Genomic DNA, 26,310 nt, shown 5'->3' on the forward strand with positions numbered 1-26,310 from the left:
CCTCGAGCCACGACCGACTCTGGGGCCGCGACTGCGCATGCTCTGTACAGTCGTGGGCAGGGGCGGGGCAGTGAATGGGGCGGGCCGGGGCCCTGACTTGTCTCGCGGTTACTGGGCGAGCGTGAGCGCGCGAGGCTCGGGGGTGGCGCGGGGCGGAGCTAACTCCGAGTGGGCGCTGTAGGTTTCAGCCGAGCGTCATTGTGCTCGCGGGGCTGAGGTCGTCTCAGGTGAGGTGGTCGCCCCGGAAGTGGCTGTGGTTGTGCCTGTGGCCCCTGGTGTTGTACGGAGCCTGAGGCGGAGGTGTTGTTAAGAGGGGGCGGCATCATCTCTCTTCCTCCACCTTCTCTGCAGCAGCCATGGCGAAAGGCAGAGTCGCCGAAAGATCGCAGACGGGGGCACTCCACACGACCCCTGTGGGGGACAGGGCAGCGGGGACGCGCGGTCTCTCGACGCAGGGCAGCGGAGACTACCTGAAGGGTCAGTAGAACCGAAATCAGAGCTGGGGTTGGCCCAGAGGCAGGAGTGTGCCAGAGGGGCTTCGGAATGGAAAGGACCCCGGTCGGTCCCGGGGATTTTCGAGGGGGCCTGCTGGTACCCAGGGGCGCGGGAGCAGAGAGGGTCGGCGACCTGGGCTTGCTTGGGCCGCTGCCCACCACTTACTTAGAAGGTGCCTCGTAAATGCTGTTGTAGTTGAATTCAATTAAAAGAAGTAATGACACTGGCTTGTTTGAAGCTCAGGGAGGTTGTAAGGTTCATAATATTGAAGCTAGATAGAGCTGGAAGGAACTTCAGCACTCCTGCTTTATTTTCACCTATGAGGAAACGGAGGCCCAGAGTGGATATGGAACTTGCATAAAGTCACAAAGCAAATTAGTCGAGTAGTAGAAGAGCAAGGATTTAACTATGTCCAGGTGCCACTCGCTTCCAAGTGGCAGGAACACTTGGGTTTGAATGCCTGCTCAACCACTTATGACTTTGGACTTGTTATCTTTCAAAACTCAGTGTCTAAACTGTACAGTGGAGATGACAAAGGTAATTGTAGTAATAGTATCTGCTTAGCTTGCCCTGTGGATTACACAAAATAATTAATGTAAAGCATTTAATGTAATGGCTTGTGTGAAGTGGAGACTAAATACATGTTAGCAATCACTATCATAGCTGAAATCTCTCATTCTCAAGCTTTTTTCCATTACACCATTCTGGCATTTCTCAGGGCTTTAAGTATTATTTTAGGAAGAAAGCATATTTAGAAACTAAATACTTTGATTTCATCTTGTCATAGAGTTTTTCATTGCATTTCATAAGTTAAAATGATTAAATCCTTTAAATGCCTTTTAAAAAGCCCATAAACTTGAAGGGATCCTATCAAATGGACATTGTGTTCCACCACGGGTGATGGGTAGGGAGAGGGTCTTTGAAGATTGCCTAGCAACATCATAAGTATAGTCAACGATAAGGTATTGCACACTTTAAAATGTATCTTGGGGAGGGGGGGATGGGCATGGAGGAGGACACTTTTGGGGATGAGCACTGAGTGTTATGTGGAAACTAATTTGACAATAAACTATTTGTAAAAAAAAAAAAAATTGAAACAAACAAAAAAATAAAATGTAGCTTTTTAAGTATAAAGATAATATTTTTAACATTCAGCTGAAATTTAAAATATATTTAAAAAATTTTTTAACGTTTATTTATTTTTGAGACAGAGAGAGACAGAGCACGAGCTGGGGAGGGGCAGAGAGAGAGGAAGACACAGAATCTGAAACAGGCTCCAGGCTCTGAGCTGGCTGTCAGCACAGAGCCCGCCTCGGGGCTCGAACCCACTAACCGCGGGATCATGACGTGAGGGATCATGACGTGAGCAGAAGTCGGACGCTTAACCGACTGAGCCACCCAGGCGCCCCTAAAATATATTAAGTTAAAAAAAAAAAAAAGAACATCCTGCAGAAAATGGTATTTTATTCAAATAATTTAAAACATCTCTAGTCTAATCTGGCTTTTTAGGCTTTATGTATTTGCCAAATAACTTCAAAAACCCAGAAATGTTGTTTAAGTATAAATCCACTCTAAATTAAAGGAACATTGTTTTGACGATGCTGCTATGGAGGGTTGACAATAATCCAAGTGTTTCCTGAAGAAGTATTTTCTAGATAGGGCATTTCTAAAGTTTGTCATTTGGTTTACGTTAGCAGTCAGTTTTTTATTACTGATTTTTTTTTTGTGGCTTCAACCTAAAGTTATTCCGAAAATAAAACCTTGAAACCTTCAGAGTGCTTTTATAATTGTTTATCTTATCATTACAATGACCCATTCAACACAATTATTTTTATGATGCTATCAAATGACTTCTGTGGACTACACATCTATAGAAGGATAGAGGGAGATGTGAAGGCATGCCTTCAGGAAGAAGTAGGGTTTGCATTGTTAGAGAGAAGGTAAGGGGATTCTGGATGGGAGAAACATTAAACTGGAAAGTTAGGTGAATCTTTATGTCAGTAAACATTAATATTAATTTGTCAGGAGTGGAGGATTTCTGTTGGGTGTAGTAGGAGATAAGGCTGGCCATAATCAAAATAATGTTGATACAGAGGGATTTCAGTGCAGAGTTATTTTTTTAAATATTTATTTATTTATTTTGAGAGAGAGAGAGAATCCCAAGGAAGCTCCTCACTGCTACTGCAGAGCCAGATGTGGGATTTGAACTTACAAACCATGAGATCATGACCTGAGCTGAAATCAAGAGTAGTCACTTAACCGACCAAACCACCCAGGTACCTCATTGCAAAGTTAGTTTTTTGATCCATCCCGTTAATTAGTGATTCACAGTGTTTTTCTTTTTTTCTTTCTAAAAAAAATTTTTTTAAATGTTTTATTTATTTCTGAGAGAGAGAGGGAGATACAGAATCTGAAACAGGCTCCAAGCTCTGAGCTAGCTGTCAGCACAGAGCCTGACGCAGGGCTCGAACCCACGAACCATGAGATCATGACCTGAGCCAAAGTCAGACGCTTAACTGACTGAGCCACCCAGGTGCCTCTTTTTTCTTCCCTGCCTCTCTGTTTCTGTGAGAAACTGTCTATCTCTTTAATTAGTGTTAGAAATTCTTTCTCTGGGCAAAAGATTTTGTAGATCCCTTACTTGATAGGGTTTGTTGTTTATGGTAATATAATCAGTCGGTGGTGTGATGTCATTAGTAACTACTTAGCAACAAATTTTCCAGATTATGAAAAGCAATTTTTGTTAATTGCAGATGGTATCTGGTTTAACATTTCAAAAAATTAAAGGTTTTGGAGAAGAGAAAAAAATTTTTAGTAACTTTTTTTAATAATTTATTGTCAAGTTGGTTTCCATTTAACACCCAGTGCTCATCCCCAGTAACCTTTTTTTTTTTTAATGTTTGTATTTTTTAGAGAGAGAGAGAGCAAGTGGGGAGGGACAGAGAGAGAAGGAGACAGAATCCCAAGCAGGCTCTGTACTGTCAGCACAAAGCTTGACATGGGGCTCAGTCTCACGAACTGTGAGGTCATGACATGAGCCAAAATCAAGAGTTGGACGCTTAACCCACTGAGCCACATAGGTGCCCCAAATTTTAGTAACTCTTGATTGAGAAATACATGCATGTTACTTTGACAAATAATTGTCATTGTGTAATATGCTTGAAATATTTTACACGCTACATGCAGTGTTTGGGACATTTAGTGGATTCCTTGCCATGACTCTGATCTCTAGTCTAACATGTGAGTCTTATAGACTGAGGACTGCTGTAAAGACTTGAGCAAGATAATAACACTGAAAGTCTAATTCTTGCATGATGAGGAAGGGGAAGTAAGACAAGAAGTAGAGGCACTCAAGAGGCTCTTGATCTGATCTACATGCAAGGGTGCTTGGACCAGGGTATTTTATTTTCTTCTGTGTAATCTGCCTTGTCTGATCTGTTTACTAGCAAGTCATAGAAGTTTCCCGCTTTGATTTGAGAGAACTACTAGGACTGTGTGTGGGTTTTTTAAATATATATAGATCATCATCCTGTGAGCAGTGTGAGATCAATTTGATGGGTAATGATGAGACATTTTATTTATTTATTTTATGTTTTTATTTCTTTCTTTTTTTTTTTTAAAAAATTTTTTTATTTATTTCTAGGAGAGAGAGAGACAGCGTGANTGAGACATTTTAAAAAATGGAAGAGAAAATAGAGTGCTTCACATATAGTAGAGCGCAAGTGTTCTTTGAATTTTATTTTTAAGTTTTATAGATTTTTTTTGTGTACTAATCATGATATAAAGCTTTCATTATGGTCGTAGCCAAAAATCTTTAAGAAACATTGTTCCAAAGTTGGTTTTACTGTTTTTAGAAGACAATGTTCAAATTTGGATAAGACACCCCTCTCAGATGCCTGTTCCAGATCCTGCCTTGCTCATTTGGTTCCGTAAATATTCTCTGAGCATCTACTATGAGCAAGGTACTGGCTTAGAGGAAGAAGAAAGCTCTGATTACTGATAACCAGGAATTAAAACTAAAATTGGCAATTGGACGTCAACCAAGGTATTAGTATAATTTATTGATGCCAGTCTCAACCCAAATATTATGTATCAGGATTCTTGTGCTTATCATCAATAGAAAATATAATTGAAACCCTTGCTGAAAGGAGATTGATTGGTTTATATAACTAAAAAGTTGCGAGATTAAGCGGGATTCACTGGCTTTAGTCTGGAACCAGTGGCCCAATGATATCATCAGGATCAGATTTCTTTCATATCTTAGATGTCAGCTTTACCTTAAGGTTGATTTCTCTTGAAGGTCCAGGTAAGCTAAATGCTTCCTTGATAACTTTGATAATGTTTTTCCTAGCATTGCCAATAAAAATCTAAATATTCACTATGCTTAGACTGTCTCAGATTAAATGCTTGTCTCTGAACCTATCACTGTTATCAGATTGGCTCAACCTGATTCATGTTTGATGCCTAAAAAAATGGGAGTAGGAATGAGGCTAAGTCAGTTTTCCCAAAGGCCGAGCTCTGTCATTCATGATTTTTCTCTGTTTGTCCTCAACCATCGTAGTGAAGAAGGTGAACTGTTATTGGGTTAGATTAGATATAAGAAAAGGATAAGGACTCCAGTCAAAGGTGTTGCTTTAGATACACCATGAAATCCAGGTTGGGCATGGAAGGAAGAAAAGTGAGGAGCCCAACAGAAGGGAGAAAATGGAGGAAATAAACTCACCAAAGAATAAAGGTGATCAAAGAATAGCATATTGGATTTTAAAATGTCCCAGGTAGAGCAGTCTCCGGATGTGAGAACCTAGTGTGTCACTGGAAGTGGGTGGCTAAAGTTGAACAGAAATGAACCTCAAAGAATTTTGAGGCTGGGTGGATCATATAAATGGATGATGAATCTTTTAGGATTATGAAGAAAATTACTATAAGCTTAAGCTCAGGCTTCAGTGAATGGTGGTGGGAAGCATCTGAAAGTGGTTAAATGAGAGTGAGGGTATATGGATTGAATGGCAGCACAGTTGCAGGGTATAAGCATTAGAGAATGTTCTTTCATACAAAATTGGTAGTGCCATTTTGTCTGCTAGCTACAAACATGCTTTGTGTGTGTACTAGTTAGTTATTTGTATTTTATTTATTTTTTTTAAATTTTTTTAATGTTTTATTTATTTCTAGGAGAGAGAGAGAGAGACAGCGTGAGCAGGGGAGGGTCAGAGAGAGAGGGAGTCACAGACTGAAATAGGCTCCAGGCTCTGAGCTGGCAGTCAGCACAGAGCCCAATGCGGGGCTCGAACCCACGAACCGCGAGATCATGACCTAAGCGAAAGCCGGACGCTTAACCGACTAAGCCACCCAGGCGCCCCTATTTGTATTTTATAGTTATCTTAAATGTTTACATTTATACTTGATACTGCTACCATTTTTTATTTGATTTTTGTATAATGATTATTGTTTTTGATTTTGATAATTTAATAATTAAATTCTAAAGCCCTTGAAATTAAATTTACTTACGAAAATACTGCAGTAGATTCTTGTGACCTTGAAAACTTGTTAGAGTCCCTATAAAGAGATGGGTGTTTTCCTTCTTCATGGTAGGATCATGTAGGTTTAGAAAACACTAAATGTTGAGAACCAGTGGACTTGATGACCAGTAGAGCCATTCCTAAGATCTTGCAGATTTAGACAGATTTTGCTTTTCAAAAGTTTTTGGTTTATTTTTAATTCTTTAGTTGTTGGGTTTTTTTTTTTTTTCCTTTAGAGAGAGAGTGAGTAGGGGAGAGGGGTGGGGGGGGAGAGAGAGAGAGAGAGAGAGAATATTAATCTAAAGCAAGCTCCACGATCAATGTGGAACCTAACTCAAGTCTTGATCCCACAACCCTGGGATCAACTGACTGAGCCACCCAGGTACCTCTCAAAAGATTGTGATATGAAAATAATAACGAAAATAGGGAGCTGCTATAGGACCATTAAGGTTATGACTTTTCAGAATGGAGTTAGAGAAAACATGCTCTGAAGAGGAAGAATTGAAGATACTGGGTGAATAGAGAAGAGCCAATTCTTTGAGCAGAATCTGGAAGGAAGTGTTTAGTCATTTAATGCAAAGATAAGGGGAAAGGGACAAGGGAGGATAATTTGGGGAATAGATCTTAAGGTAGATATCAGGAAGCTCACTGAAGTGTGGAGGCAGTGTCATTGTTTTTGAATAAATGAAGGTAGAATTAAAGGCTTAAAAAGACTTGAAATAGCCCTTTTGGAGAGTGCTGTGAAAGGATTGATGTTTGCTAGTGATAACCTTAGTTGAAGATAGAAAAACGTGAGCTTGTAGGCTAAGAGAACATAATCTTGACTCTCTCTAATAGTATCTTTGGCCTGGGAGGAAGTCGGAAAGCAGATAATGGGGATAATTCAGATTGGGAATTAGTATGATGGAAGATGTGAAGGTTAATAAATTTATAAAGTACTGTTGTGGGTAGCTCTGAATGCTAATGACATGCCACATTATAAATATGTGTGCTATACATTTAGATGTAGAATTATCATTAAAACAAGGTTTTATTTGTTTAGAACTCTAAATCAATTACATGCTAGTCTCTGGATTTAATAGAATTATACCCAAAAATAATTGTTGAATCATAATATCTGCAAGATATTGCAGAGCTTCAATATTGAAGGTCATTTAGTTTTTGCATTCTCATCAGTTGTTTTCTGTGTTACTATTGAACACAATGCTTGAAAAAATTTGCCTAATTTTAAAGAGTGCAGAAAATAGGTATCAAGTTCAACTTGGAGGTTAATTTTATTCAAATGTCAATGTGTTTCATCATCCAACTGTAAGATAACAAGTAGAGAGGGGTGCCTGAGTGGCTCAGTTGGTTAAGCGTCCGACTTCGGCTCAGGTCATGATCTCACGGTTTGTGGTCGGGCCCCACGTCAGGCTCTGTGCTGACAGCTAGCTCAGAGCCTGTTTCAGATTCTGTGTCTCCCTCTCTCTCTGACCCTCCCCTTCTCATACTGTCTCTCTCTCAGAAATAAATAAAACATTAAAAAAAAAAAAGATAACAAGTAGAGAAATGTGTACTCTGGGAACATTCAGGGTAGTGTTCTGTAGTCCAGTTAAATGTTGCCTGACACCTTTCTCCCCTCTGACTCGTTACTTAGAACTGGCAAATTATAATGGGAAGAAAAATATTATAGTTTAATTTTATTTTTTTTTCAATTTTTTAAAACATTTATTCATTTTTTGAAAAAAAAAAAGGGGGGGGCGCCTGGNAACATTAAAAAAAAAATTTATTCATTTTTTGAGAGACCGAACGTAACGGGGAGAGGGGTAGACAGAGAGGGAGACACAGAATACGAAGCAGGTTCCAGGCTCTGAACTGACAGCACAGAGCCCAATACAGGGCTTGAACTCACAGACTGGGAGATCATGACCTGAGCCAAAGTTGGATGCTTAACCAGCTGAGCCACCCAGGCACCCCAGTAAAGTCTTTTTTTTAACTTTACTGTTCACATACTAGAACTTGATAATAATATTGTCTTTTAGAAAGTCAGCTTTAATGAACAGATAAGAATAATTTATATCAAGTATGTCAAAGCACTAACCTAAGCAATGTGTGTTACAGCAGAAATTATGTGCTGATTATAAATAGATGATATTAAAGGGCTTTGGGGGAAATACTTTATGCCATTTGGTTGCTTAGGAATTTTTTTAATAGATAGTGCAACTCTCCTTAGGGCCTCTATTTACTTACCTATAAATTAGGTAAAGTGGCTGGGGCATCTGGGTGGCTTAGTCGGTTAAGCGTCCGACTTCGGCTCAGGTCATGATCTCGCAATTCGTGGGTTTGAGCCCTGTGTCGGGATTTGTGCTGACTGCCAGCTCAGAGCCTGGAGCCTGTTTCGGAGTCTGTGACTCCCTCTCTCTCTGACCCTCCCCTGCTCACGTTGTGTCTCTCTCTCTCTCCTAGAAATAAATAAAAAGACATTAAAAAAAAAAAAAGTGCTGTGTATTGCTCCATGTTTAACATAGAATTGAGCAAAATCTTACTCAGTTGTAAAATATATAAAACTACAATAAAATGAGACAAGGGATAAAAATGAAGTTTATCTTTTACTTAAGGCTTTTTGGTTGAAAGGAGCAGAAGTAAGTTTAAACTAGCACCAATAAAAAAGGAGATTCTTATAAATATATACGAGACAATCTCAGGGCACCTGGGCAGCTCAGTCGGTTAAGTGTCCAACTTCGGCTCATGCCATGATATCGCCGTTCGTGAGTCAAAGCCTTGCATCAGGCTCTGTGCTGACCTTGCGGAGCCTGGAGCTTGCTTCAGATTCTGTGTCTCCCTGTCTCTGTGCCACTATCCCCTCTCTGTCTCTCTCTCTCTCTCTCTCACAAAAATAAACATTAAAAAAAAAGGCAATTTCACTGGCATCCATGAGCAAGAAATGAAATATAGGCAGGTTTCAAGGGAAGTGGAAAGTTAGAAGTTAACAAGTAGGTTGGCTCTATCTCCCACTTCGGCTCTCTGGGTTTTTGTTTTAACTTCCCCTCTTACATTTTCTGGTACATGTCTTTGGCTTGCCTTGTTGTTATCTGTGGCCTTCACTGGTTGATCTTTCAGCCTCAAGACCCACCATCTCTTGACAACAGTATCTCTTTTAGTTCAAATTTTTAATAGACAATTTGGGCAGCCAATAATGAATTGTTCCTACTTGAGTCAGGTGTCCAACCTTGGGCAAGTTAGCCGTCTATCGTTTGGGAAGTTAGAGTGTTGGAATCAAACTGTAATAGGGCTGATAAGATTAGCCGCTTTGAGAGGAAGGGGAACATGAGAAAGTTTCAGTGAGGAGGAGGGTGTTACTAGACTGTGCAATGATACCTGTCTAATACATTTATATAAATGTAAATAGAGTACAGGCATTTGTTTAGGATACTTCATAAAAAGTATGTATAAAAGTTACACAGGCAGTAGTTAGGGAGGGGCATAGTGGTAGATTCATTCTCAAGAACTAAAAATAATCCTTATAGCATGTATATATTTTTTAATCCCCTGAACGTTAAAAGTATGTATATAGGATAATGGTAAATGTGCAAAATAAAAATTGAGCCACCACTTCTACTTTTTCCCCAGAGAGCACTACTGAGGTATCTTGGCCTTCCTACTGACTACTTTCTGGTAAAAACAGCCTTGCCATTCTTGGGCTTGCTGTTTCCTAGATCTCATTCCATACTTTTACCTCTTCATTTTTAAATTTATTTTTATTTTTAGAGGGAAAGTGAGCATGTGAGCTACATATAACACCCAGTGCTCATCCCACCAAATGCCCTCCCTTTTGCCTCCCTCCCTTTCCCCAACTATTTTTCCCCTTCTTCTCCCTCATGGTCCTCCATTAGCTTCCTTCTAATCCACCTACATGTGCAAATATATGGTATCTGTCCTTCTCTGTTTTATTTATTTCTGAGAGAGAGAGAGAGACAGCCTGAGCAGGGGAGGGTCAGAGAGAGAGGGAGACACAGAAATCCGAAACACGCTCCAGGCTCTGAGCTAGCTGTCAGCACAGAGCCTGATGCGGGGTTGGAACCCACGAACCGTGAGATCATGACCTGAGCCGAAGTAAGACACTTAACCAACTGAGCCACCAGGTGCCCCCAGAGGGAGAGAATCTTAAGCAAGCTCCACACTCAGTGAGGAGCCTGACACAGGGCTCGATCCCACGACGCTGGGATCATGACCTGAGCCAAAATCAAGAGTTAGACACTCAACTAACTGAGCCACCCATGCACCCTATTACTTTTATCCTGCGTATAATTTTTCAGATAACATGAAGATTACCTTGTGAGGGAATGTGAACAAATTCTGCCATTCTTGGAGTCCCAGAGAGCCACCCAAAACATTTGAGGCTCAACTATATTCTGAAGTCCTTGGTGTAAAAAGAAAGTACTGTATTAACATTCACCAGTTGTATTAGTCAGTCTCTGGGTTCTTGTGACAGTTGAAGTAATTGCCATATTACCTCATTTTTCCTAAGAGGCCATTCTGTCTATGCTGTCAGCTCCCAATATAGATACATAAATATGAAAGTCAGTGATAGTAATCTAGAGCAATGGCCTTTTTTCCCCTTCGGCTTATCAGCAAATCAGTGCTACAAATTCTGGTGTTCTGTTTTTCATGCTTCTGAAATAGATATAGCCCCCAAAAATAATATGCCTGGTTAATAAACAGCAAATAACGTCAGTAGTTAAAATTTTATGTGAAAACTGTTTGGGCAAAAGTGTGAACAGTTTATGGGGGAGGAAAGTCTTTAAGGAAATTATTTGCTCACTTGGAATACTGTCTTTTTAAAATATTTATCTTAATTATAGCTTTCTTTTTCTCTCCTTTCAGAAAAAGCATGTGCAGAAGCTGGGTCAGCAAGAATGTCACTTCTTATATTGGTGTCCATTTTCTTATCTGCAGCTTTTGTTATGTTTTTGGTATATAAAAATTTTCCTCAGCTTAGTGAGTAAGTATACAGAAGAAACCCAAAAATTGCCTAGACATTTGTAGATAAAGTGGATTAAAAGTTAAACAAATGTGAACCAACAGAACGGTCATGGTGATTATATATTAGCTTTCATGATTTGTAGCAAGTCTTCAGTGACACTGTTAGTTAAGTACTCCTTCCCACGTATGCCTCCTGATTGTCTATGTAGGGTTTTCCTAGCACTGCTTCTCTAATTAAAGCCTCATCTTTCTAATGGCTTTCAAATTAAAAAAAAAAATACATAACCAAATTAAGAAATAGATTTTTATGTCATGATCCTGTAGGCATGTGCCTGTCTCTTCAAGTTTCCTGAAACAGGTGGTGGTCTCTGATATTTTCTAAATTACTCTGTTTATTTTATTTTTTAATGCTAGTAGTGACCAAGCAAGCTTATTTTAAAATCCATAAAAGTTACTGATCTGTAGTTTGAAAAAACATTGATGCTCTTCTCTGCTTTCCCTGCCTTTCCATCCATGTTTTCTCCCTTCCTTCTTGTGATCAGTTTGTCTGTTTCTATTCATCCATTTCTATCCCTACCACATCTCTCTCCTCTACCTCTTTTTCTTTTCCCTGTTTTATGGAAATGATATGATCTGAATGGTAGTTTTCACAGTGAAATGGGCTTTGTTTAAAAAAAAAAAAAAACACCTTGTATTATTTTATCTAATATACATCCAGAATTCCTTAGCCAAAACTTGGGGTGAAATGTGTTTCAGAAGTTAGAATTTTTCCATTTTGGACAGATGACATGGAACAAATACTGTCTATTATGTAGTACCTCTAGCAGGGTCTGGGGCAGCATCCCATAATCAAATACATTCATAATTTTTGCAGAGGAATGGGCATCATAAAAGACTATAAATAATTATATCAGTGTGGGTCAATTTTTGCTGGCAAGAATATGAAGAACTTTTTGGTTTTCAGAGTTTTTTGAATTTTAGGGAAGAAATAATGGAACTGAAACATACTTTAAGAAAGCAAAATATCCCAGGGCTGTTTAACCACAGTAATACCACCCTTTATAATCATAAATTACATAAAGGACTTACTAAAATGTAGTTAGACTTTCTATCAGAGTCAGATTAGTGTGGAAATGAAGAACTGTGAAATGCTATTTCAAGGTGTTTGCAAGTTCCTATTTCCTCTAAATTCCTTTCATTAACAATTCCTCATGCTTGAAATTTTCTAATTAAATTTTTATTTTTATTTTCATACTTTGATTTCATATGTCTGTGTAAAATGCCTTTGGGAGGCTAGCATGTTATATTGTTAGGATAATATTAGTATGATTGAATTTTAGATCCTTTCTGGTTTTGATCGGGGAGGCAATAAAGATCTGACTAAAAGAGGGCAGGAGTATAGAGTATGGATTAAAGTTGCCTTTGCTCCCAGTCTGCTCTAAGAATGGTAACATCACTTGTATACAAGTGTGCTGTTATAAACCTGTTCTGTTCTGCTTATTTCTCTGTGTGTGTGTGTGTGTGTATACGTATGTGCACACCCCTATAAAGAGTTTTTTGGTTTTTTCATTTATAAATTAGAAAATAGTTTACCTACTATTTTTATAGAAATTAGGCAGCAGTCTATCATCGTTCTGCAAGATCAGTTAAATTTTATCATGTAAACAAATGGGCATAATATGCATTAAACACAAATGTAATTATTTGAGCCTTTTATAAGCAAGAAATCATTCAGTTCCAAATAAGACACCAATTATAAAGTTAATAGAAAAGGAAAAATGTTTCCAGAAAATATGTGAACTGTAAATTCATCAAAAATTTTACTTAATTTTAGTTGTAATTAATAATTGATTTTAGCTTATCATGAGGATTACCCAAAATGATGTTAAATATGTTTTGAATATGCTAACATCATTAGTCCAGTTCTTAATTCAAAATTTATACCAGTATTGGTGCAAATGCTTTTAACCTAATTTAGTTTAGTCATTCTGAACTTTCATACGTAGATTACATATCTCAAGAAATTACATTAAATCATTAAAGACAAATAATTTATAGACTTTTGAACTTAAAACTTAATGAATTTATGGTTACTATAACACAGATCAAGGCGCCAAATCATTTTGGATAAAACTTCATGTTTTGAACTTGATTTTCATATTAATTATCTTGGCAAATTTCTGCTTTAAAATTTTTCACTTTAATTTTATTTCCTTAGAGAAGAAAGAGTGAATATGAAGGTTCCCAGAGATATGGATGATGCCAAGGCTCTAGGAAAAGTTTTATCCAAATATAAGGACACCTTTTATGTACAAGTACTTGTAGCTTATTTTGCTACATATATTTTGTATCCTTTTAACTGAAAAAACTGTAATCTAGTTTTGTTTAAGAAAGAGTTCTTAAAAGGTCTGTTTAGTTATGCATAACTGTTTTTTTCTTTTAGTAGTTATTCTATGTAATAATATTAAATAAAATATTGAAAAATTAAAATGGAAAAAAATTCTCATTTTACACCAATCTCCTCAACTCAGTTATTATTATTTTTTTTCATATTTACTACCAATTCTTTTGTATTCTGCTTATTTCACTTATAAACATTTTCCTTTCCTCTACATTATTCAAGATAATTAATAATCTATTTAATTTATGATTGTATTAGTTAATTGGTTATTTTAATTTAGTTTAATTATTTGAATAGTCACCACGGCAAAATTTAAAAAATATTCCCTTAGGTTTGAAGATATAACTTGTAATTAATTTTTTTCTTTTCTACATGTTGTTATAAATCTTTTTGTTCATGTTTTTTTCTTCCATTTAAGGGTTTCTTTGTAGAAAGATCTTAAGTGGAAAATTAGTCATTCAAAGATATAAATTTTTAAAATAAACCTTGGTATGTATTTCTTTGTTTTATAGAAATATATGTTGTATTAACTAGTCAGGAAAATAGCTTTTTTCTCTGTACATATTTTCAAACTGCTTGTGCTACTGATGATTAGTCTTCCAGTTATGGGCTTTAACTTTAATCCGATTTTTGTATCTTTTATTTTAATCCAACCTATTTTCAAATCTTCTCATTTAATGAAGCACATTATGTCTTGATTCTGTAAAAGTAATCATTATCCTTTTTAAACCAGCATTTATTTTTAAAAGTTAAACTAGTTACTTTTTAAATTCTCTCAAACTGTTTCTGTTCTTGCTTCCTCTTTTATTTCCTGAATTTCTTTTGGCTATTGGACTTCTCAATTTAAACCTTTTCTTGTAAAATTGATTAGCATTTTCTTTTCTTGGATTTAGATTAAATTAGATGTTACATATTTAACATACATAGTTTTTCTATACTTGCCTCCTTACACAAATATTGTGAGTATATTCTTAAATATCCTGGACCAGTTATTTCTAGCATAAGCAGTTTGTTATAAGTATGTTAACAAAAACTTTTGCTGATAATACAAACATTCCTTTATCTACCTAGTAAGAATACTAGGCACTTTGTCATTATCCTTCCTATTTATCATGAGAACAATTCAAATTCGGGAAAAATTTAGGGAATAATTATTATGCATTCGTCTTTCAGCAGGTTATTTTGTAGCTATTTGCAAAGTAATTTAATAATGTATAAAGTGTTTTAAGAAATTCATAACTGCTGCCTTTTCCTACTAATTCCATTTTTAAATGTATCTGGGAAAACCATAGTGTTAGACTTAAAGGTTATTTTGCCTCTAAAAACTTTAATTATAAATTAAAATATTTTCTCTAAGTAAGATAAAAATTTGGTTTTTTTATTTGGCTTTTAAAAAGGTTTTGTGAACAAGGCATATAGTTTTTGTTTACTTTGGAAAGTTATCTTGGGTTTTTTTGCCCTATTTTGCCTCTTAGCTTTGGGAGGGATACATGGCTGAGGAATAAAGGGGATACCCACCTATAAGAACAGTCAACCAGTTAGCATAAATGGATCTTGACAGTCTCTGGGGTAATAAATGTTATAACCTAGTTGTTTAAATATCCATATGCAAATTAGTAGAAAAGTATAAACTGCCCTGTAGAAAATGAATTTAAAGTATAAGAATGGTTTTTTTTTTTTTTTAAGAATGGTTTTATTATTACAAAATACATTTGGTTTGAAGTTTTAAATTTGTTTATTTTTTAATTGTTTTTTAATGTTTATTTATTTTTGAGAGAGAGAGAGAGACAGAGTATGAGTGGGGGAGGTGCAGAGAGAGGGAGACACAGAATCCAAAGCAGGCTTCGGGCTCTGTGCTGACAGCTCAGAGTGGGGCTTGAACTCAAGGACCGCGAGATCACTATCTGAGCCAAAGTCAGACACTTAACTGACTGAGCTAGCTAGGTGCCCCTAAGTTTTAAATTTTAAATATTGGTTAATAGTAAAAACATATATATTGGGTAATATTGTCAGTTCAGAAGGCTTTATTGCATACTGTTATTGTTGCCTTGATAAGTGATTGTAATGATTTCACATCTCATTTTAGATTTTTATAGTATTTGTTAAATTTATGTTGTCTTATAATTTTCTATTTTCACTTTTGAATCTTAAGCTCTGTATTAAAAAGGTACTTTTTGAAACTCAGTGAACAAATGACAGAGACTATCTTAGGGCATATAACTGATACAGTGTTGATTAATAGAAAGAAATATAATAATGTGAACTACATGTAATTTTAAAATTTTCTAGTTGGCACATTAGAAAAAGTAAAAAAAACACTTAAAATCAGTTTAAGTAACACAGTTTACTTGAACGAGTGTATCAAAATAGTATCATTTTAACGCATAATCAACATAAAAATTGAGATATTTTACATTCTTTTTTTCATACTAAGTCTTTGAAATTTGTGTATTTTGTACTCATAGCACTTCAGTTCAGACTACACACATTTCAGTGTCTCCATAGCTACATGTGGCTAGTGGCCACTGTCTTCAGCAATGTAGTACTAGTACCTTTACTGGTATTCTCTAACTTCAAACTCTTGAATATAAATGACTTTTTACATTATAATTACTTATTTTATTCATAATCAGTTTTTTGAGTTACTAATTATATGCTAAGTACAAATCTAGTGAGCATTCAAGGGTTGAGCAACTATTACCATCTGGGGCAATAGGGAATTATGGGTAGAGACAGTATCATTCTGGTTAGAGCGAATCTAGAACAAAGTTTACAAGCACAGGGTGTGGTTAACGAGTGATCAGTCATCCAGTTCAGTTGGAGTATAGGGAGTAAATAGGGGAGGACAGAGAAATAAGTATAGAGAGATAGGCTAGACACTGCACTCAGACTGTAGTACCAGGCTAGGGAATTTAGGGAGTTTAGAATATTCAGTGGTATTGGGGAGTCACTGAAGACTTTTGAGCTATGGATGACATTAAAAGTGTCACCATCATCTCTTTTTTATTTCCCTAAGACTAAAATCACAGAGTAACTTAAAAATTTCTTTCATTAAAGAAAAGTTTAAACCTACACAAAAGTAGAGAAAAATCATACAGTGGACTCCTGTATACCCATCATCCAGTTTCAATGGTTAACAGTATTATGCCAGTTTTGTTCTTGGTGGTTACTTTTATTTAACTTTGTATTTTGGGCCATTTAGAGAAAAAGGGAATAGGCAGAGGACCGTGTTTAGGGTTGGGAAAGGAAAATAACATTTACTTTGATTTAGGACATGCAGAATTTTAAATATTCAAATCGAAGTATCCATACCGAAATGTCAGTAGGGGACCGGTTGAAGAAGCCACGGTTAGTCTAATCACTGCAGTGTATTCTGTAGCTATTCAAAAATGAGAAATGTCTCTATGTGATTAAGGCATTCTTACCTCCAGCATATAATGTTAAATGAAAAGAGCAAGGTGCAGAATAGTAGGTCAGTATGCTGTGTTTTATCTAAGCAGGGGAGGATGATATGAGTACACACATACATATGGAGATCATTTTGTTATCTTTTTTTGAAAAGAAAGGATATCTTTATTATTTTTTTTAATGTTTATTCATTTTTGAGAGAGCACAAGTAGAGGAGGGGTAGAGAGAGAGAGAGAATCTGAAGCAGGCTCCAGGCTTAAAGCTGTCAGAACGGAGCCAGTCATGGGATTCAAACTCACAAAACTGATCAGACCTGAGTTGAAATTGTACACCTAACTGACTAAGGTACCCAGGCACCTCAAGAAAGGTTATCTTTAAAAGCCAATACAATGTTTACCTTTGGGGAGAGAGATGACACAGGGTGGAAGTGAAACTTCTCTAGATGTACTTCATTGTGAGGATTTGACTTCAGAACCAAGTAAATATTTTATAAACTCAGTTAGAATGAAAAAATAAACAGGAAAGAATCATTACTTTTGGCCAGGAGACGGGTGGATGAGGAAGGTTGCAAGAAGACAGGGAGAGAATCTCTTGTGAGGAGGTCAAGGTCAAGGAAAGCCTTGGTTTTATGGAGTTTATAGGCATCAGAGTGGGTTTATACAGGAGGGATCCTGTGGAAGAGCAAGGAACTGAAGAGGAAAAGTCAGGAAGAAGAAAGAGGAGATTAAGATGAAAACATGAACTAGAGGGAAAAGAGAGTAGGAGACTAGGTGAAGATGGAATTTTTAAAAGAAGGATAGAGATTGAGGGAATTCACTCTGACTGACTTGTAAGTAAATCATGTTAGGAGTTTTTAAAAGGTATTGGGGGGATTCCAGACCGAAACTGGGAGCAAGCAAAAAATAATAAAAAAGCATAACCCTGTTTTAAAAATAAGGTTGGTGATCTTTACTCTATTTTGTGACCCCCTATCCTTTTTTTAATGAGTAGTGCATTGAGGTAAATGTTTATGAGTTAAATTAGAAACAAGTAATTACTTAAACCCTAGATTTCCAAGGAAACCATGTTTCCTGAACACATTTAGGAGTAAATGCAATGCATTAGAGAAGCATATGATTACTGAAGACTTTTGATCTCTTCTCTCTCTCTCTCTCTCTCTTGTTTTCTTTTGTTTCTTTTGCCAAAGTGCCTGATTCTTTATCTGGTCCATATTGGTTATTTGTCTTGGTTTTTCTTTCAGTAACACATTCTTAACAGCATTGTATTTATAATAATGCTAGAAAATGGTCAATTTAGAGTTACAGTCATCGTAACTGAGTCATAGGTTTTTTAAACTTTTAGATATAATTTTACTTTCTTAATAATGAGATAAGGATGTAATCTTATTAACATGGTAACTTCTGTATTGATACTTTATTCCTGAAATGTTTGTCTTTTAAAAATTCCATTTTATTATGTTTTAATCCTTAACCTAGAAGTTAACAGCTTGCAAACATTTGCCATTCCGGGTTCTATATTTCTCAGTATACTCTCAGGGTTTCTTTATCCCTTTCCACTAGCCTTATTTCTTGTTTGTTTGGTAAGTATATAAAATGAATTTGGGAAACTAGAAAAAAAGTAGCTTTGATAGAATGATGAGGGAGAAGGATGGCATCTGGTCCTACTAGTTTGTGTAAACATAAACTCATTAGTTTTAAGAGGTGATCTTTTAAGTCCCCCAATAAGCAAATGTTATAGTTCGTTTTTTTCCTAGAACAGGAGCACCACAGACTTAATTGCAATTACAGGCTCTGTTTTAGCCTTTACTTCCTATTGTGTTTTGTAATTTAAATAGTCCAAGAGTTTTGGACAGTGAGTTAAGTCCAGGGCTGGAGGTGGTATTTTGAAGCATAGCAATTGAAGAAAGGATTCACTCTTTTGAGTTTTATTCTTAGGCTAGAGGCTATCATTAACTATTTGGATAAATCACTAAGTTTAATCACAAGCGCCAGTTTGTTTTAGCTGTTCTCATTTTAGTTATACTTTTGTCTGAGAAGGGGCTAGATCAAATGGGTTCTTGTTCTCTGCACAAGAGATGTCATGTAGAGTACCCTCCCTTAACCCCCCAAAATATATACTAGTTGAGCTTTTCTTTAAGTGAGTATATCCATGTGACTAAGATGGAAAAGTACACAATGCTTATGGCTTCTTGTTATTTCCTAGTGTTCTGGACTCGGTGCCTCATTCTGCTATATGCTCTCCTATTTAGTTGGGAGGCCAGTTGTATACAAATACCTAACAGAGAAAGCAGTAAAATGGTCACAACAGGTAAACATGTATTTTTTAAAGTTATTTAGTGTCATTCTGTGGCTAAATTGGGAGGTCAGTGTTTAGTCCCTATATAAATTAACCCAGACTCAGGGCTTTAATAAATACAGTCTTTGGACCAAATAAATTAAACTAGTAGCAAATAATGAATGTTAATCATTTCAAATGTGCAGTTTCTGTACTGTAATAGTAGTTGTAGTTCTTCATTCTTAGTAAGTTTAGTCAGAGCAGAGAAGTCAGCATATGTGGTGAAGGCATTCACATATTTGGACACCACCTGTTTTGTGTTGATACAGTCCACTGTTGAGGCCATGAAAAACTTTTATCAACCATCTCCTTGAATGCATTTCATCAGTAGGAATGACTGTTATCTTAAGTCAGGATTTCTACAAAGATATGCAGTGATAAATAAAAGCACCACTACAAGGAAAGGCCTAATATGATATTGCTAAGAAAATCTTGTTTTCAGAAAGAATTGGAAGAAACAACCTGTTAAATCTCAGAGGAATTGTAGAAATCATTTTGCCTTACCCTTTTGTTTTACAGACTAGGAAATGAGAAATTAAGCATTTTGCTGCAAATCACAATCATTATTCATAAAGCAAGATCTAGAAGTATAAACTGCTTTTATTTAATTGGCTAAATATCTCCCTATGCTTGTTCAATCTCATTTATCTAATGAATGAATCACTTATGTAATATACATCATAATAACATAAAAATAAAGATTAAATTAGAGACTAAGTTTATTGATGTGCTATACTAGGCCTTTACATTGTAGGAAGTTAAAGGCATTAAAAATTAATCACATGGCATGTATCTTATATATAGTTATAAATTTAATTTTGCTCTTTCAGGTGTAAAGGGTCATTGTTGAGCTATATTATCTTGGCTGATGTAGAACCATCTGTAGTAGTGCAACATTAAGCTATAAGTACAATTAAAAAAAAAACTCGTTACTTAACTCTGGTAATGAGCATGTGATAAGTAGTTCATTGTCATTTTCAGGGTCCTTTGTTGATCATTTCTGCTGGATAGATTCTGGACTATCAGGGAATGAGAATTTGAAATAAGTATATTAAGGACCTTTTTTTTTTTTTTTCAATATTGGCCTTATCTTGATCCTAACTGATTTCTTTCTTATGACAGGTTGAGCGTCATAGAGAACATCTCATTAACTACATTATATTTTTGAGAATAACACCATTTCTTCCGAATTGGTTTATTAATATTACATCCCCTGTGATAAACGTGCCATTGAAAGTTTTCTTTATTGGCACTTTTCTAGGTAAGGCCTCTGGTTCACACTGTGTTAGAACTTGTTGTGTACATACCTAACAGTGTCCAGCTGGGCTAGATTCCATGTTCTTTGCACATATTTCAGCACCGTATATAACTCTTGGGCACAGAGCCCGGCATACATATATAGCTATTCTGAAATGTTTGTTGGGTTGTGTTAAGTGTTTTGTGTTACTTCTTTTAAAGAAGAGTACTTTATTGGATATTTTTTTAATCATACAGTTTTAAGCAGGACTTTAACTCCGTTGTCTCCGTTGGTGGAGAGAAAAAAAATCAAGGTGCCCATTTTGAATAATTTACTCCCTTGTCTTGTAATCACATTGAAATATTGAACTTTAATTTTCAATAGAGAGTTGATCCTATTTTTCCTTTTATGGACATTAGTATTTATTATGGGCATTACCAAAAGTATGGGGAAAACAAGGATTCTTGCTTTCAAGGAGCTGGCACTTAATTTTGAAATTAATTAGTGGACATAAAGATTCATTTATGTATTTTGTGAATTCTGATGGTTCTTTGAAAAGAGTATTCTGCTTTTCTTTCAAATTTAATTTGAAATTTAAATTTAATTTAATGCTTACCCGACTGAGCCACCCAGGCGCCCTTAATTTGAGTTGTTTAGATAACAACAAAATGAACAGACCTTTTTTGTATTGAGTATCTGTTAAAGTTTTAAGTTAATACTTACAGATCTTCTTGCAAAGAATAATCAAAATCTGTTTTTTGTTGCTGCTTTTATAGAATTCATTGGGAAACTTAAAAATTTTAGGGATAATTTTGGATTTTGTAAAATAATGTTACAGAATCAGAAGAGAATTTTTGTCCCCATCTCTTTAATTTTACAGATGGAATACCTGCAGATTTAGTTAACATCAACTTTGGCTAAAGTAATTTTTCCAGTTTGTTCTGGTTTTTAAAAATGTAGTTGTTCCATCCATGCTGTTGTATAAACTGTTCTTATATTTTGAGTATTTTTCCATATCTGAGTATCTCCTACCACTTCATTTTTATTTTAAGTATATTCTGTCAAGGATGAATGACCAATTACTCAATCTTATTTTTGAACATTTAGATTTTTTTCCAGATTTTTGTTATTTATAATGCTTTGATAAACATCCTTGAGCCTAGATCTTTGCTCATGTACATTAGTATTTCCTAAAGTTGAAATTGCTGGATCAGGGGCGCCTGGGTGGCTCAGTCGGTTAAGCGTCTGACTTTGGCTTAGGTCATGATCTCACAGTTCGTGGGTTCGAGCCCCATGTCGGGCTCTGTGCTGACGGCTAGCTCAGAGCCTGGAGACTGTTTCAGATCCTGTACCTCCCTCCCTCCCTCTCTCTCTGACCCTCCCCTGCTCACGCTGTCTCTCTCTCTCTCAGAAATAAATAAAAACGTTAAAAAAAATTTAAAAAAAAATTGCTGAATCAAAACACATTCTTTTTTAAAAAAATGTTAAATGTTCTAAATTATTTTCTGGAAATTTTTCTTGAATTTTTAAATTCTTATCCTCCAGAGGTAGTTGAAAGATTGAATTCTTTATATGGAAATAAACTTGAGGGATTTTATTTTTAATTTTTTTAATGTTTATTTTTGAGATAGAACACAAGTGGGGGGGGGCGGGCAGAGAGCAAGGGAGACACAGAATCGGAAGCAGGCTCCAGCCCCTGAGCTGTCGGCACAGAGCTTGATGTGGGGTTCGAACCCACAAAGTCTGAGATCATGACCTAAGCCAAAGTCTCCACCGACTCAGCCATCTAGGCACCCCGTGAGGCTTTATATTAAATAACAATTTACCAAAATGGAGATTACTATATTCCTATAAGAATTTTATGCATACAGAAAATTTTAAATTTAAATATGGATTTATTTGAATCAGTTTAAAAGATTACATTACAAAGTGTTAGAATGTCAGTGCTGTTTTGAGTTCTGAATAATTTTGTGAATATAAAATGTATTATTATATCACAAAATTTTATTCTTAAAAATGATTATGTTTTTCTTGTTTCTTTTAGGTGTTGCACCTCCCTCTTTTGTAGCAATTAAGGCAGGAACAACACTGTACCAGCTTACAACAGCAGGGGAAGCTGTTTCCTGGAACTCAGTATTTGTTCTAATGATTTTGGCTCTTCTTTCTATTCTGCCAGCCATCTTCCAAAAAAAACTAAAGCAGAAATTTGAGTGAGAAATCATCTGGGTTTTAGTTTTCCTGTCATCATCATCATCATCATCATCATCATCATCATCGTCATCATCATCTCAGGATTGGCAGGCTTAGGTGTTAAAATCACCTCTTCAGTAACTGAAACGAGTTTGTAAAATAAAATTTCCTATCACACAGTTAAAATAATTCATGTAAGAGGCAAGGGAGAGAAGAAAGTAAAAATGGAAATTGATATACTACGAAAAGTACTGTGAGTAGTTATGATAGACATCTTCTAAATTACTACTCCAACGGTAGCTGTAGATAATCAGAGCAGTGTAGTGGGAAATTCTTGATCCAACTGAATCAATTTAATATGTTTCATGAACTGTCTATACATATTTATCCTTGACTTGAAAATTCAATATTTTCCTCTTATCCCTTACTAATAACTAAAATAGGGAAAGCAAATACAAAAGCAGAGATTCTAGATTTTTTAAAATAGTATTGCAGTTCTTGCTATTGTTAGCCTTCTTCAAGAGCATAAACTTGAAAACTAAAGCTCAAAAGGAGATTTACATTTTCTTCTTTTTTTAACTTTGAGGTAATGGATTTATTTAGAAGCTACACCTGGTGGACTACTGAATTTGGAAAGGATATCAAGCTATATCTGTTTTGTAAATTTTATTTTTGTTTATCCCTGTTCTAGATTATCATGGGTTAGTCTGAAATTTAAAATTCTGGCCAGTCTATTTTCATCTTTTTTTTTTTTCTAGCTTCCACAGTATTTCCACTGTGCATATAAAAATGGCAATTACATGATAATTGTACTATATTGGTGTTGATAATTTATATTCAGATAATATTTTGTTACACAGTTCCCCTTTACTATCTCAAAAGGGGATCAATAAAAGCAAACAAAGTATGCAGTTTTTAGATGATAAATTAATTATATTACTTTGTATTTTGAAACGGAAGCAGCACAACACTTAAGTGGTTAAATATAGTTTATTTGTTTCAATAACTGTAAAATTTACCTCATTTATTTATTGGTCTGGTCATTAAAGTATGTATTATGTAATTATCTTTTTATGCATGATACACTTATAAGAATGCCTTGTTTTGTTTTTATTGATGGCTTTTTTGTTTGGGGCTGCTTTTGATTAATGCAGTTACCCAATATAGTGTTTTTACTTTTTATAACTCCAAGTTAAATTAAATCTTCACATGGTAACTACTCTATTTAAATGGTCCTAGAAAAACTTAAACAGCTTTTTGCTGCTTGCTTAATGGTAATACTCTTAATTTCCCAATTCTAGGACATAGCTGATCTATAAGGTACTTTGTCAGGTTTACCTTCACCCAAGACTGTTGTGTTGAAAAGTACTTTAGCTGTGGGAGAAATCCTTGTATGTTTTTATTGTGAGAGGAATGGTCATCCTCAAAGCCTGTTTCTACTACATAATGTGGACTGATTATTTTTTCTATCACAGTATTAACAAATGGATTTATTGTAAATACAAAGAAAATATATTAATGAATATACTATTCTTATGTCATCTGGCCTTTTGTGTGAAATTATTTATTGTCATTTCTAGCAAGGTTTTCTTTCTTCCTTATTGACCAGAGATTGAGTGATAAAGCTTTTGTTATTTTTACAAATGAACTTAAAAACAGAAGTCTTTTTGGACAAGGTTCACTAAATATTAGTGTATAAAATGTAATTGAGTACATTTTTATCAGACTTTTAAAAATAAAAGTAAGAACCTGGACTGAGGAGAAGCCTATTTACTCCAGTGTGTGTATATTATGCATATTCTTAGAGTATTATCCCTATCCTTATCATTGATTATGTCCCTTTGCGCATTTTTTTCCCTGAGTTTCATAGAAAACTGAGTTGTCACTTGGATGAGGTATATATTCTCCTAAGAGAATAGCCAGTCTTTTTTAGATGCATCATAATTGACTGCACCCTAAATCCAGTCAGTGGTCTATATTCATGGATTTATGGACTTGGCCTGATACCAGATTCAAGCTTCAGCCACATTTTGAAGACAGTTACATAGTAATGACCACCAGAGAACAAGTATATGTAGTGGAGAGGTGAGCAGGCTAACTAGGAAGCTGACACACTGAGACTGTTCAATCATTAGTTAATGGCCTTTCTCTGGAGTTCTATTGGAGTATATTTCCAAGATACTTAATAAATGCAAATTAAAATGTAATAAAAATAAGAATAAATTATGGGCATGGAGGAGGGCACTTGTGGGGATGAGCACTGAGTGTTATGTGGAAACTAATTTGACAATAAACTATTTGTAAAAAAATAAAAATAAAATAGAAAAAAAATAAGAATAAATTGTACTGAAAAACTTAAATGTAGTACTTGGGATTTATTTCATGGAAGTATTTATGTTAAAACAAAACAAAACCCTTTCATTGGATAAAAATACATTCTCCTACAATTCTGATGCACATTTTCACCTCTAAGAACAAAGAAAAATTTTAAGACCTTTTATTTTTGAGAATCTTAAGTCAACATTTCAGATTGTAGAGGTGGGGCGCCTGGATGGCTCAGTTGATTAAATGGTTCATCCGCGTGCTGACAGAGTGGATCCTGCTTGGAATTCATTCTCCCTCTATCTTGCCCTACCCCACTTACACTGCTCGCTCGCTCGCTTGCTCTCAAAATAAACAAAATAAATAACAAATAAAATTGTGGAGGTAAGTAAATACAGGTAAACATCTAAGTTTCTACTTTACATAATGATTTCTCTATAAAAATTCTTTTTTAAATGGTTAGAATAAATCAAAAGGGCTGAAGATTTCCTCATGTGTAAATGATCATTCACCACTTGTAGTTTGGAGGTTTAGAAAATGAATCTTAGTGCAATTTTATTATTTGTCATTTTTTCTTCCTTACCTGGGAATAACGTGCTAGGCTGGGTGACATTACGAAGAGATTGTTTAAACTCTAGCCCTCATTTTTCTCATCTGGAACAAGTGACTTCTAAAGTCCAGGTTCCTTATAGCTCAGACATGATAGAATTCTCTGAGATTAATGAAAAAGATTAATATGCCCTTTTTTTTAAGAGGGAGAGAGAGAGCATGAATGGGGGAGGCGCAGAGAGAATCCCAAGCAGGCTCTGTCAGTGTGGAGCCCAAAGGGTCAATCCCACAGCCCTGAGTTCATGACCTAAGCCCAAATCAAGAGTTAGATGCTTAAGTGACTGAGCCACTCAGGCCCCCAATAAGCCCTTCTAAATAAAAATATTTAAGTATAGCTTGTTTTCTATCTTATAATGTGCTTTCATGTATATTATCTCATTTAGACAAATTATTTTATTTGTAATGAAATATTACAGAAAACAAAACATGGGCTATTTCCATTTGCTTACTTTGCTAGTCACACAAAATAGGGTAAAATGGAAATTGTATAGGGGGCTAAATGGACTCTTCTAAAAAGTCTTTTTGTCCTGGAAATAATTTGGTATGAAAAGCAGAAACCATAACATCAAGTCTTATGATGACCACTATGTATTAGCAGGGACTGTGTTTTGAGAGTAGAAGGTGGACTTAACTGAATTCCTAAATCTAAGGTTCAGTATCATCCAGCATTTGGAGCTGTGCCAAATGGGCATTCTTGTCATGATGACTGAACTGCTAGGAAAAGAGGGCTGGGGAGTAGAATTGACCCAGTATATTAACCATGAGAGTTCTGGAGTACCACCTCAAAGTCTGAGGGGAGTTTTAAAAACTCAGATCAACATAACAACATGGAAGTT

General features: G+C 35.6%; 1 protein-coding gene across 3 annotated transcripts in view; it reads left to right on the top strand.

The window, feature by feature from the left end:
* TMEM41B (transmembrane protein 41B) overlaps nt 1–24,084 on the top strand; it is a 26,367-nt gene extending 2,283 nt beyond the window's left edge. The window contains exons 1-8 of one of the 3 annotated variants that reach the window (XM_077769138.1): nt 152–227; nt 352–477; nt 10,875–10,992; nt 13,192–13,320; nt 18,268–18,361; nt 18,985–19,089; nt 20,239–20,377; nt 22,398–24,084. In XM_077769138.1, the coding sequence (XP_077625264.1) occupies nt 357–477; nt 10,875–10,992; nt 13,192–13,320; nt 18,268–18,361; nt 18,985–19,089; nt 20,239–20,377; nt 22,398–22,567 (876 nt within the window). In that variant the 5' untranslated portion in view covers nt 152–227; nt 352–356 and the 3' untranslated portion in view covers nt 22,568–24,084. Of the gene's footprint in view, nt 1–151; nt 228–351; nt 478–10,874; nt 10,993–13,191; nt 13,321–18,267; nt 18,362–18,984; nt 19,090–20,238; nt 20,378–22,397 lie in introns of those variants that run through there. The other 2 variants (XM_077769139.1, XM_077769140.1) reach the window with 2 other exon arrangements.
* Nucleotides 24,085–26,310: the final 2,226 nt, after the last annotated feature.

This window comes from Crocuta crocuta, unplaced genomic scaffold (assembly GCF_008692635.1).
Source record: "Crocuta crocuta isolate KB4526 unplaced genomic scaffold, BGI_CrCroc_1.0 scaffold255, whole genome shotgun sequence".
Taxonomy (NCBI): domain Eukaryota; kingdom Metazoa; phylum Chordata; class Mammalia; order Carnivora; family Hyaenidae; genus Crocuta; species Crocuta crocuta.